At 36.7% G+C, this 14,771-nt stretch overlaps 1 protein-coding gene across 2 annotated transcripts in view; it reads right to left on the reverse strand.

The window, feature by feature from the left end:
- The window catches only part of Pdcd10 (programmed cell death 10), a 42,119-nt gene that overhangs the window by 13,063 nt on the left and 14,285 nt on the right, over positions 1 to 14,771 (reverse strand). Inside the window, exons 2-3 of one of the 2 annotated variants that reach the window (XM_087629646.1) lie at positions 11,028 to 11,154; positions 3,620 to 3,673 (exon numbers count right to left, since the gene is read on the reverse strand). In XM_087629646.1, coding sequence (XP_087485772.1) covers positions 3,620 to 3,673; positions 11,028 to 11,117 — 144 coding nt within the window. In that variant the 5' untranslated portion in view covers positions 11,118 to 11,154. Of the gene's footprint in view, positions 1 to 3,619; positions 3,674 to 11,027; positions 11,247 to 14,771 lie in introns of both variants that reach the window. The other variant, NM_001009542.3, reaches the window with a different exon arrangement.

A 14,771-nucleotide genomic window follows, 5' to 3' on the forward strand; every position in this document is an offset into this window, starting at 1 on the left:
GCTCCGGGGAGTCACTTTTCTTCTCCCACTTTGCATGGGCTCGGGGAATTGAATTTTGCACATCAGGTTTGCTTGACAATTGCATTTCTGCATGGAGCCTTCCCAGCAGCCCTCTAGAGTACCCTGGAAAGCTACCGACAGAGCACGATAGATAATGTGGAGCATTATAAATAAATGCACATCTCTTAGGGCCCTAGAATCTAGCCATGCCAAGATTGAATATAAAGGCAAGTTTTGTACTTCCACTTTCACAGTAATTTAGTCTATTCCATTACTTAAATTTTTTTAATCAAATTGAAATTGTGTCTCCTTAAGGATGCCTGCCAATTAAATCTATATAACAGTTTTTCTTTTATCCTAATAATCATGTAGAAGCATAATTTCTAATCTTGATCCAATGACACTCATTCAGCTTCCTGAGTTTCAAACACAATTAACCTCTCTGACTCTGGAGCTCCATCCTAATGTCACCGAGGTTACAGTTTTCTTGTGTTCATCACTTTCTTAAAACACTCTTGAGATCTCAAGTAGGAAAACCTTAGAGGTTATGAACTGAAGTGGGGAAAGGCACAAAATATACACATGGGATGGATCACTGTTCTTGCAGCATCTAAATTCTGTTTCGTCAAGGTAACCCTCAAAAGAAAAATGATTCAAATTTGGTTAAATGAGCTATTATAGTCTTAGTTTCCTGAACTGCCAAAAATTATACTAGATGCTTATTTCATAACAGTTGTTTATCTTCCTTGTCCAAGTAGCATTAAGTCCACCTACATAATGAATTATCTTGGGGGCATGGTGTTTACAGGAAATAGCTGCAGAGAAACAGCTTGCTAATTAAGTTAAAGTGCTGAAAGAATTAAATCTAAGTCTGCACACAAAGTTTTTAATACTAGTTTGATTTGGCACAGCAAAAGGTCAGCAGTGGAAAATGCAGAAGTCTCACAGAGGCCCTGAGCTTTCCCAGTTCTCAGAGCTGAGAGCCAAATGCAGTTTATTCCGTAGTTTAGGTAGTACAAATATCTTAGGGAAGTGGTATATCCTAATAACAGAGTTATCCCAAAACTTTGTACACAACAAAATAGACAATATTTTATCTATTGCTATGTACTAATTAATGGGATGTTTGCACTTCCTGAGCACTGTAGTTTCTCAAACACCGGACTTAGATTGGCACCACCATTCTCATTTCCCCCTGCACATTGATTTTTTTTTTTTTCCTTTTTCTGGTACTTGCTTTTAGTAGTTCCTCAAAGACAGGCCATCATTTCAAAGAATGCAGATCAATCTAGTATGTTGAAATCACAAACTACTTCTAAAGAAGTTCACAATGTAAACAGATGTTAGTTTCACAGTACTCATTTTTCTAAAACACTTTACACAACCCACTAGGTTTGCAGGGCAGCTGGGCACAACTGTTGGAAATTATGTCTTGGTGCAGTGGTTTTCTCAACCTTCTTAGTGCTGCAACCATTTAATATAGTTCCTCATGTTGCATAAAAATAATTTTTTTGCTATTTCATAACTGTAATTTTTCAACTGTTATGAATTGTAGTATTAATATAGTCTTAGGTGATCCCTGTGAAGGATCAAGTCCTGGCTAAATATTCAAAAATTCAAATTCAATCAATACATTTGAAACCTCTGCTCTTAGATCAGAGACGCTATCTGCTCTTGATAAATCTGAACCTGGAACTTGATGGGTACTCAATCTTTGTAAAGACTCTAATGAAAGAGAAAAACAGACCACAGTGTAAAAGCATAGTTTCATAGATTACCAATGTAGGAGACAGCACACCATGTCGGCAGCTGACAAGAAGGTCAAGCAAGGTAAATGCTAATCAAGCAAAATGGATATGTTAATAAAAATCGTGATATATTTTTATTTTGAGAAGATTATTCTCTTTTTCTGAAAATAAAAACAGGCAATTTGATATGATGTGACTAAAAAATACTGTATAATACAACTGGGAATACGGATATAAAAAAGTAGTTCACTAATTTTTTTGTCATTTCAAAAAGAAAAATTTTTTAATGAGTACACAGTTGCTGCCCTCCGACACACCAGAAGAGGGCATCGGATCCCATTACAGATGGCCGTGAGCCACCATGTGGTTGCTGGGAATTGAACTCAGGACCTCTGGAGAGCAGTCAGTGCTCTTAACCGCCGAGCCATCTCCCCAGCTCCAAAAAGAACGTTTTTAAAGTTTATTTTCATTACTTTAATTATGTGGTTGCAGGTAAGTAAGTGTGAGTACCTGAGTAGGCTAGAGGCAGAGTTTCCTAGAGCTGCAGGTATAAAAGGTCAGGAGCCTCCTGCTGTGGCGCCTGGAGCTGATTTTAGGTCCCCTAGAACCTTTGACCTCTCTCTCCAGTTTCTCAAACTCACCTTTCCTGCATAGTTTTCTTCAGTTTTATTTGAGATCTAACTAGCTTTAACAGTCAACAATAAATCGCTGCTTAATATGAGGTCCATGTTCCCCTTAAATAATCTTCACCATTTTTGGAAGTAAGAAATATTGTTGTGAACTTGAAGCAGAATAGTAGATGCCTATAGTTTCCAGTACTTGGGAGGGCTGAGACCAGGCTCATTGGAAGGTCGAAGATCAAGGCTAGACTTGTGTAACTTTAAGACTTTAGCTCAGCAGTAAATAAACAAATAAAGTAAAACAACACTAAAATATGAGTGCTGTGGATAATAAATGTAATGTATCCATGGGAAACCCAGATATGCAGATCTGTCTTGGTCATACAACTGTATTTTTGTTACAGTGTCATAAAAAAATTTCTCAAGGATACATTGTTTCACTAGTGTTTTGTATATCACTAAAGCAACAGCTACTAAAAATTTAAACTTATTCTTAATTTAAACATTAACACATTTTGACTTCAAAATAAGATATTTTAGTTGATGAGGATTTCTAAGTAAATAAAAATTAATTTGGGGGGGCACATAACATTTTAAAACAATATGCTCAATACTCTCTAGAGTATGGCTAAACAACAGAAATATACCGAGAACAAATATGAAATCAAGTAAACACTTAATTTTTCTCTAGAGGTTGTGTATAAAGAAACTGTTTTTATAGTGTATAAGAAATGAATTCTTACTACTAAGCTACTAATTCTTACTACTTCTGCTAATTTTAAAATGATGTCATCACCAAACCTGTGTACATTTTATCCTCAGAACAGGTCTGTTTGAACAAGTCATATTTCCGAGGGTTCAACATGTCACCAGTAATGATCAACTCAACAGCTCAGGTCTAAGGACAAGGAAGAAATGCACTGAAATGTCGTAACTACATTCTCAAAGAAACCTTAGCTAGCCTGCAACATATGAGGGAGACTTTTATATCTCATCATTAAGCTGTATGAAGTATAATGAATTTACATTTTAAAAACAAGAAGTAATAGAAAAAAGAATGTTAAAAACACAAGTCTAAGAGTGATCATTTGAAACACCATTTGCTGTTGTTTGCCTTTAATAAGTATTCAGAGCTTTATATAATAGACCAAACCATAAGAAATGTCTAAGTAATCTAAAACCAGCAACAATCACAGTATGTACATTTACACATAACAGTTTAATAAACGTTAAGAAGTTATTGTGCCTCACCTTAATGAAAGCGGCTCTCAGAGTCTGAGCTGCAGACAAATTTACTCGTTCTAGCTATAATGAGAAGTTTAAAGTTATGATTAGTATAAGTGCTCTTGGGAGAAAACATTTCTGATATTTTGTTCTCTAGTAATGATAAATCTATCATCTTTAAGGAAAAATGTTTCAATAGTTATAAGCCAGAATTCTACAAAAAGTTAAAATTCTTACTCAAACCTGTAAAAAACAATTTTTTTAAAAATAAGATGTACTTTACCTGAAAGATTTACGATACAGAATACATGATATAAACATTGATAAAGAATTCTAAGTTCTAAGAGAAATAATACACACATCAACTTGAATTCCTGAAATTAATGAGGATTAAGGATAAGCTCTGATTCAGGAAACATGTATTTGGATTCTGTTCATATTTACTTTTTAATTACTCTAACTTCTCAGTCAAGGATCAAGCTTGTCTTTTTTTTTCTCCAATCAGCAAAAAAACAAACAAAACAAAACAAAACAAAAACCCCTCAAACTGAAGCCTCGGTCATCTGAACTTCAGTGCTGTTTCCCTCTGTCCTCCCCACTCCTCTAGCAGTAAGTAAACAAACTGTAGGTGCTGTAGGGATAGCTGAGCAGATAAGAGCACCCTTCTCTTGAGAGGATACTGCTTCAATTACCAGCACCCACAAGATGACTCATACCTATCTGTAACTGTAGCTCCAGGGACTTAATACTTCATTCTGGCCTCTGCAAGGAACTGCACACACACAGTGCACTTCCATACATGCAGCACTCAAAACACTCATACACGTAAAAGTACAATTTTTTAAAAGGTTAAATGTAATGACTTAAATTTTATATGCGAGGCTACTAAAGCCAACTTACTTTAACAGAAAATTATACAATAGATGCAATTAAAGTGAATTATGTTTGAAGAAACAAACAGCACAGTTCATCAGATTTCAGGTAAGTATCAAAGTTGGGCTAGACAGATAGGATAGGATGAATATTTACATACTGACTGCCCACATTCTTCTTTGGGTTTCCACCCTCTGCTTCCCTTTGATCAGCTAAAGGTCTGAGTCAAACATGTTCCTTCTAACACTGGCATTACCAAATGACTCAGTATCAGCCTCACTGAAATGCAAATAAAAGACCAGACAGCAAGTGAAGAGCTGGTACAAAAGTATCCAAGATAGTGCTTTCTAGACTACACTTGAATATTTCTGTCTTACTAAGAAAGTAGCCACAGGAAGGTCAGTCAGACAAGTATCAGGAAATCAGAAGTCTGTAAATTGTGAAGTACTTCAGCAGAGCTCTGTTGGGAGTAATTTTGGAATATACTGTCCACCACATATCTGCAATGAACTTAATATTTTCCTTACTCATCTGGCTTCCAATGCCCAAGAATAGCCAGGCACACAGGTCCAGACATATTTACAGAGAACTTACCATCTCAATGAACTCATCAAAATTGTTCTCAAATCTCTATAGGTTTATACTGCACTTAGGCAGCAAAGATATTTAGCTACCCTATAAAATTATGCCTGTCAGTTGTGATTAAGATTTAATAAAACTGTTCACCATATCATCTCTCTCCTGACAGAAGGTTCATTCTGACAAAAGCAGCCATTTCACCAAGCATCAACCAAGTGCTTGTAGAGTGTTTGTCTACAGAATAGTCTCTACTCTTCACAATACACCTGCTGCGATCGTAGTTTTCATACAGAAATTTTAGTTAATACAAATTTCCAACTTAGTCGGGACAGCTTAGCTCTGCAGCCTGTATACAAGCAGCCTTCATCACTTTGCACACTGAGGTTGCATAAGAATTAATGAACTCCTGAGTTCTACCATGTGTAAGAATCAATGTTGAAAGATTATTCAGTCCTCACTAAGCTCAACTTAGTAGCTCTGTGAAAAGCTGAAAGGCTGGCGTGTTATCAGCTTACTTTTAGGAGACTAAACTGATTTTAAAGTAGCCTGGCTTCTAGAACCTATCTTTCCAAGTTCTACAACTTAATTTCTTCAGAGTTGGTGACCCTTGAGTGACACACAATTTCATGTCAATCTAAAACAGAACAAAAAAATTGCATTTCATCCCAATACTTAATAAAGAGTGGGACCATGTGAACCGTTGGGGTTACAGTTTTTGGCTAGAGTATGAAAATAAAGAACCCTGGTCTGTTTCAAAATTATTACATTACTAGCAACTGGTAGCATATACATAACATGTTTGTTCTAATGAGGGAAGACAATTATAGCTACATGTTGCACCACCAGGCATCAAAACAAGAATTGGCATTGCTTGGGTCTTAGCCTCATTTCAAGTCACTACCAAAAGGAAGGGGAAAATCCAAAGGAGAGAAAAGAGTGCTTATGGTATGTCCACTATGAGGCGAAGGAGCAGTGCCTGCTGAAGGATCCCTAAGAAACTCAAATCAGCCTCACACTCTACAACAACAGCTCCATCTGCTACAACTTTGAGGACAGATTTTGAGCACTTATTATTATCAACTGTACTTGCCAAATTTACAGTCAGGATCACTAATAAATACATTTTAAATTCAAATGTAATTCCAGTTCTTCATAGCTCACTTATGCAGTGATGCCTTTCGGAGCATCAGTCATTCCCATAGTTCTCAACATCACTTGAGTTCTCAAACCCATGATTCAGTAGAAAGAAAAGAAAAAAGAAATCAATCCAACCTTTGCTCATATTTTCAACAGTCTTGAATAAATTCTTGTAAAAGTTTTTTTTCTAAAGATCTGAAGAATTAGGTAAATGAGTTCTAAATTGCATACAAAACTTCTGACCTCCTCAACAGAAGACAAGATTAGGTTCTCCCATGGTGATACCATACTAACGCTTCCTCCTACTTGATCCTACTTCTTCAACTAAACTGGGCCATATCACAACACTAAAATCTCAATGTGTATTTTGTAAGAATATGGTGAATCAGGTTGAAAAGTTGGTATGTTAGCTGCCACAAAAAGGAAAATGCCATAACGTATGCTCTATACAGAAAAAGCTGTGTTCCTATCAGAGTAGCTCTTGTGTTTTTCATGATATGACAAAGCAGGTAAGAAGGTCACCTAAGCAGTATAGAAAGCATCTGCTAAAACACTGTTGGAAAGCATGCAAACACTCTATGCTGACCACAACTTTGTCAAAAATATTGGGTAAGATCTCCATAATTATATCACCATATGCCTAGTATTATTCCAAATACATTTCATTATATTATCTAATATATTTTCTCTAGTTGTTAAATAAGGTATTATTTATTCCAATTTTAGTAATCAGGAAATTGAGGCAAAAGTATGTCTTTTGGCATTATAGCACTAATTCACACCCCAAACTGACCATGTCAGAATAAAGAGACTTCAGGCAAAAAAAAACCACCTACTCATTGTTGAGGACTTCTGTTTAGTTTGTCTGAACTCTTCCCCTTCCAACAGAGGAGAAATGGGAAGTAAACAAATTAAGCTGCAACAGTTCTCAGGCTGTATTTGTTTGCTAGAACTACATATCAGCAAAACCTGGCAGAAGTAGCTGACTGAGAAGTTTCTGAATAGAAAATCTTTTATTGAGAATTATATTGGGCTAATTTATTGATTAGCAAATTTTGGCAGCCTAAAATTCCTATTTAATCACAAAATGTTATTTCATAAAATATGGCAAAAAAATGCTTCATAAAATGTATTCTATTTTAAAATATGTCCCTCCACACAGACATGGCTTATTTTTCCCAGAAGAAAAAAAAAATTCCTTCTTTTCTCCATTTACAAAGAAATCAGTTAAGAGAGAACAGGAGAACCTGACCGTAGGCCTGGCCTGAGGTTTAGAGAAAGCAAGTTTTCCATTATACAGAAGAAGGACTACTTCACAGTATGTTCACAATGTGTACAGTACACCTGGACTCTGGACGCTGGCAGCTGGCTGAACAATAATTGTGTTCTTTCTCAGATACCTTGCAGCTGCTTTACTAAGTACAATCAGACCCAGAGTGTCATAAATAAGTGGTCTGTAACCTTGAGGAAAATTTCTAACTAAAATTTCTAACATAAAGCTTGTCCCTCTAGACAAATAATACCTAGACTACAGCTACTACAAATAGAATGTTAAGGGATAATGAGTAGACTTCCTAATGCCTTTGATTTACTATAGGGAAGATCTGGAGAATTGCAGCTATTTTCAGTATCCCTAATGTAGTACTATTTCCTGAAAGATTAATTTGAGACTATTTTATTCATTTCCTCATTCATTCATTTATTCATTCGTTCATTATTTTAGTTATTTACATTTCAAATGTTATTTCCCTTCCCAGTTTCCTCTCCACAAAACTCCCATCCCATCCCCCTTTCCTCCTTCCTCTTTACCTCTATGAGAGTGTTCATCCACCCACCCACCCATTCCCATCTCACCACTCTAGGTTCCCCCTATGAGGCATCAAGTCTCCAAAGGATCCCTGGCCTCCCCTCCCTCTGACTTATGCCACATAAGGCCATCCTATGCTACATTATGTAGCTGGAGCCATGGATCCCTTCAGGTGTACTCTTTGGTTGGTGGTTTAGTCTCTGGGTGCTCTGGGGGATCATTAGTTGATATTCTTCTTCCTATGGGACTCCCCTTCAGCTCCTTCAGTCCTTCCCCTAGCTCTTCCATTGGGGTTCCTCAGCACAGTCTGATGGCTGGCTGGGAGCATCTGCATCTGTATTGGTCAGCTACTGGCAGAGTCTCTCAGAGGACAGCCAGACCAGGCTCCTATCAGTAAGACACTATTGGCATCAGCAAGTGTCTGGGTTTGGTGTCTAAATATGGGATGGATTCCTAGGTGGGGCAGTCTTTGGATGGCCTTTCCTTCAGTCTCTGCTCAACTCTTTTTCCCTGCATTTCCTTTAGATAGGAGCAATTCTCCATTAAAAATTTTGAGATGGATGGGTAGCTCTATTCCTCAACTGGAGGCTGTGCCCATTTATTGGGATGGTCTCTACAAGTTCTGTGTCCCTTTGTTGGGTATTTTGGTTGTCATCTCCTTTGGTTTCTGGGAGTCTTTTACTTCCCTGGTCTCGGGGGCTTTCTAATAGCTACTCCCAGTTTCCAACCACATAATGCTACATATTTCTATTCAATTCTCTGACCCTCTGAACTTCTCTCCTGTCTCTTCCCATGCTAGATTCTGCCTCCCCCTTCTCTCTCAGTCCCAGCCCCCCATCCCTCAATCATCCTGCCCCCTGCCCCTGCCTCAATGCAGGACTGAAGCACATCCTGGCCTTCCCTCTTCTTAATCTTCAGATGGTCTGTGGGATTATATCAGGGATATAATGAGCTTTTGGGCTAATACTGCCTTATCAATGAGTATATACTATATGTGCTCTTTTGTGTCTGAGCTATATAACTAGGATATTTCTCTTATGAAATATAAGAAATATTTACATATGAGTAAAATAATTTTTCATCAATGAGTAAATTTTTATCAATATTAATCCCAAACCCCTCATTTTCACAGCAAAGTCAAGATGCAAATAGTTAGCATTCATATACAGAAATAAGTTGAGCCATGTTCCTAGCCTTCTCATTTCTTTTTACTAACTGGAAGGTAAAACTGATGATATGTAAATGAATTTTCCTCCTCTCAAATCAAGAGTTAACATACCAGACTAATCTGAAAATTTCTAACACACTGTGCTGTGGCATTAAGCTGGATACACAGACCTGAGAAGACAGAGTACCTGTGGGTGAAATTATGAAAATGACTTTTGGAATATGTAAGAAGTTCAAACCCTAACTACTGCAAACCTAGCTAGTTATCTAATCTAGGACCAGTCTCCTTGTCTAACTCCCGGCACAAAGTTAATTATGTGACTTTAAATAGCTCTGTTTCCTAGTGGATTCTTGAGAACAGGTAGGTATGTTCCCTGTTTTCTCTTATACTTATGGCCGAGCAGAGTACTAAGCAAATAAACACTTGGTATTTACTCAGAAGTGCTTCCTTCTAATAATAGCTACTTGCAATGAAGTATCATAACAAAAAGGTGGATCTAATTATCAGCTTGTTGAGAGCTGCCTCAGATAAGACTACCACAGGGACAAGTTTTACAAGAGAGATTTTTCTCCTTGGTAAGAAAACATTCTTGAATTTTCTAACCTTGTATAGTTAGGTTTGGTCATAACATCAAATTCTTAAAAATAGTGTGCATGAATGTCCTGTGCAGGGCTTTTTTTTTTTTTTTTTTTTTTTTTGTAAAGGTTACATTAAGTAATTAGATTCCGTTGAAAACAAGACTTCACAACATAATTCATTTTTTTTCCCCTTCTGGACATGACAAAACAAGACTTCACACCTTATCTCATTTTTCACCCTTTAATTCATGATGGACTTTTGCTAGTTGTTGTGAATACTAAGTAGATTGTGACATGTTAAAACAAAAGATGAATTTCTGATGTACTGACTCATATTACTAGCCTTAAATCCACTGCCTCCAGAACCTTTTATGTAACGGCAACGACTCTGAACCTGACAGTATTTTATAATGACTGAAATTCTAATATATGCATGGTATGTCAGAAAGGATAAAGGAATCACTCTCTAATGACTCTAAGATTTAGGTTCATAAAGTATATCAAGTGCATCAACTCCAATAATGTGAGGGAAAATGGATTTGAGTCTAAAAATAACACTAAAAATGCACTGGCAGTTTTGTAAGGGCTGCTAGCTATCTTAGCAACAATAAGATTGGTGGTTTAAAAAATAATTTTGTCATGCAGCAAAAAAGAATCATTACATTTATTTTTTTATTTTTCTGGGCAAAGTCACTGACTTTAGAGACAGGACACACACACACCCATAAACGTTAATCTTATGTTAGTAGAGTAATCTCACTGTTCAAGGTCTTCATTCACGATTAGAGAAGAGGAACCAATTAACCAGTAAGGGACTTACAGATCTCTGCAAATAATAGTATTTTAATTTAATTCAAAAATACACTTGTGTGAACTACCATGACTTCTTCAGACATAATATAACAGCATCTTTCAGAAATTAATTGTTAAACAATTTTGCCATTATGACCTTTGTGTCTGCCATTCTGGCTACCTCCAATCTACTCTTATTTGTCTCTTTGGATTCATACATGTCTCATTTAGTGAGGCCTTTTCTGAACCCTAGAATACAGACTATCTATTTCTCTCTTTTTTTATTCCTTGATACTACTTACTAGAAATGTTCAACTTAGAAACTTGTAGGTACTACATCTCTCTCCCACTAAGATAACACATCTATTATTATTATTTCTATAATCATATGGCTAGATGGGACCCAACAGCCAACACCAGGGGGTTAGTCCATACAGATGTCTGTCATGTGGAAGAACTGTGGCAGGTGCTAGGGAAGTGCAGATCTCCATGTGCGCTCACCTCGTTAAACACAGGGTACATGACTGCGTAGAGAGGCATGGAAACCATGGACGCGGCCTCAGCTTCAGTCTTCATCTCTTCCATTGTCATCCTCAGTCACAGGCCAGCGAGAGCAGGAAAAGCAACGCTAGAATGCAGAGGAAGCGTCATTCACTGCCCAATTTCTCCCCTTCTGTATGTGTATACGATAAAGAATGGGGCACAAAAAAGAACAGCAACCTGGTGGAAGGAAAGGAGCAGAAGTAATTCATACTAAAGGGAAACAACAAAATTCTAGAACTTTCTTTTCAAAATTAGAGAACTGCTACGTACCCAGAAACTACTTTGACACCACATTTTCCATTTGAAAACTACCCTAGTCAGTGAGATTATTTTCTTCTTCTTTTAGACCAAAGGAAAACCTCATTTTAACCTGGCTAAGTCCTATTTCCAAAGCAGTGTATCTAAAACCTACTTCATGTGCATGTAGTGAGTTTCCTATAAAACACCAGGAAAAATTATGTATTCAACTGGATGATGTACAGTCATTAAGTCTATCAACAAGAGGCATGATTATTTTCATGAATGACTCATGTGAAATAATAACAAGGAAATACGGAGCAGTAAATTAAAAGGGAAAAACAAAGAAGTGGTGAGTGGTTTTTAACGCTTTTTATTCTACTTGTTCACTGATATTTTTAGCACATGAAAATAACAAAAACAGCAGCACCAGAGATTTAATGCAAATGTTAACATTGATAAAATAATTTGAAATGCAACTTGTATGGGAGATAGCAGTTCACTGTACTGTCAGTGAATTCTGATGTCTAGAACTCTGGAATTCTCTAAGTTGAACATAAAACTAAGAAAAACCCAAGATTGTACGTAGGAATTATGAATCAAGAATTCAACAATACACTCCAGTCCTTGGACTGAGTTATGGGGATCTTATGTATAAGGCCTCCCTAAAACAAGAAAAAATTTTAAAAGGAATGTATACTTAAGGAATTAAATACTTTGTAGACTGAACAATACATTTAATCATAAACTACTAGTAATTACAAATGTCTTTTACAAAAAGCTTTTAACTCTGAACAATTCTTACTAAAGAAAAGATTTCTGCATTATAAAACATTTTCATACAGTAACTACCATTTCAGTTTTACAAATAGAAAAGTAAGCTCAGAAGGAGATTTGATTTCAGATGCACAGAACCCAAACCTAATATTTACACAGCACAAATAACTCTTGACTGGGAAAGTAGAGAACACCCTTTCCACCCCCACCTACTCAAGGAGCGCAGAGGCTCCTCACTTCCTGAACAAATGAACACTTACTAACTATAGAAACAAGATGTACATCAGTCATTAAACAGATATCTATACAAGATTCTTTTGGAAACATAACCTTTGTTTGAAGAACTATATTGTTTGAGACCACCACAGCTTCAAAAGCTCCATCTCCCTGTCAAGGCTGTCCGCTCAGTGTTCTACTGCACCCTTCTGATTGAGAGGAGCTCAAAATCTGCCAACAGCTGAGTCCTAGTTTTGGTAATTCTTTTTCCTCAGTCAGGAGAATATTCACTAAAGACTGAAGATGTTAGACTAAAGCTGTTAGATCAGCCCTTACCCCCACAATGGTGAGGGAAAAGCACTGTGCTGAGGACCTTCTATGATGTTTTTGTTCAGGTTTTATTTTGTTTTTGTTTGTTTAACTGGTTGTTGTTGTTTTTTTTTTTTGCAGTTACTCTTCAGAAGAAATAGTGAATTTATGTCATTTTGTAATTGCTAAGAAAGGTTATGACTGTTTTCTAGCAATGAAGCTATACTCCCAAAGTGTCTGATTTACAATATGCTAATAGTCTGTTGAAAACAGCAGGCACAGAAGGGAAAATCAGCATTCAGATTCATAAATAGTAAACTCTTGTCTTCAGAGTCATGTGTCCTTGGAGTTCTGAAAGTAGATTAGGGATTAGTTTTAGGGAGAACTGTCTTTTGACTTCTGTTTGAACAGGCAACCAATTGTATCCAAACCTGGGTCTCTTTTTGAACCTATATAATAACTGTAGAAAAATTACTATCCTTTCATGTCTGTAGTTAAGAAAGAAAAAAACTCCCTTTTTCTGAGCTAAACTTTGTTCCCCAACTTTACTGAGCACCTCAAAACCAATTCTTAAACTTTATAATACAGAGCAATAGAAAGCCACTAACAAAATATTCTATGGTAGATTTATGAATATTGTTTGGGCTATAAGAGCACGACAGTTTTCCTGTTCCTTTGTAATTATTTAATATGTTTCTAGGTGATCTAGTTTTATGCTGGCACACATCTCTAATCCCAGCACTAAAGGAAGAAAGGCACCTTTGCCAGTTACAGGTCCGTCTGTGCTACAAAGCTAGTATTCCTTAATTAAAAAAAAAGAAAACCATACAAAACAAACTTGGAACCAAGAAGGCTGATAAGCAATAATAGTGAAAATGCAAACAGTAATTTAGGCAAAGATTAGACTAAATAGTAAGAATCCACGGTCCAAATAAAAAAAAGCATTCAAAGAACAGCAAAACAGGACCAGAGACAGAACCTAAAGAACAATAGAATTTGGTAACAGAAAGGATCATTGTTAAATATTTTATTGAATGCTTATGGGCATGATAGTAAATAAACATCAGGTGCTTAAAAAATACAATCTTTCATCTTATAGTGCTAATGTCATGGACAGAAAACAGAAAATAATCTTGTGTGAACAGCAAAAGGAAGTCTGGCCTGTATGTCTGTTGAAATGGGAAGATGACAGACCAGCATTACAAAAGTTCCATTAAGAATGTGGCCACACATTTTAAATTCCATGGAATATAGGCAATGACTGTAATTAAGAGTATTCTTCAAAGAACAGCATACTAGTACCTTGGAAGCTCTCTGAGGGAAGCTTGGAGTGAGCTGATGAGAAGAAAAGCTATGTTTTCAAGAATGACAGTAAAAAAGTGATGGCAAAAGGCAGAACAAAGACTGACTGCATCATTTTGGCCTTACTCTTAAAAACACATGAGTATTACCCAAGAAGACAGGGAGGCTGACACAGGTTCAGGAAGAATAGGTGGCTAGACCCACGAAGCATTCCTGTTGACATACTCACATGCAATAAGCCTACTCAGATATTCTGCAAATAGTGCTGTTGGACTTTTCTTGACTTTGTATTTAGTAAGTAGTTTCTCCTCCAAAACTAACATTGTACTATTAACAGCTCTTTAACAACCTTTTAATATTGTTACGGTGAAAAAATGCTCCCACAAACACTTTACATCAGAACTGTTTTTAGAATACACATTACAAACTGGACCTAATTACAGTTCCAATAGCATGAGAGGGCCATTAATGGTTCCAGTAAGGCTTTTAAAATGCATCACTATGGTGCCAAATGTAATTCAAGTTGAAATCTGCTTCTTTCATTCCCTTCACTTGTCTCTTCACCCGAAATGATATCATGAACAACCTACACATATGCCAAGACAACAAAACGTCTGCTATATAAACAGGACAGGCTTACTGAGCTGTGGCCTGTTCCAGAACGTTCCTTCCTTGGATTGTTATGAGCTTCAGCCATGTCATGCAGATGAACAACACACTAAAAGGTGTTCATTTCTGGGGTGAGAAATGGTCTTACATGTACAGAGAACTGAAGATTCCAGGTTCTAAATCCCAAACCTGGAAGCTCGCAATCTCATCCACCGAATACCCACACTAAAAAACCAAGTCCCCAATGGCTAA

The sequence above is a fragment of the Rattus norvegicus genome, chromosome 2, assembly GCF_021556685.1.
Source record: "Rattus norvegicus strain SHRSP/BbbUtx chromosome 2, alternate assembly SHRSP_T2T, whole genome shotgun sequence".
Classification (NCBI taxonomy): Eukaryota; Metazoa; Chordata; class Mammalia; order Rodentia; family Muridae; genus Rattus; species Rattus norvegicus.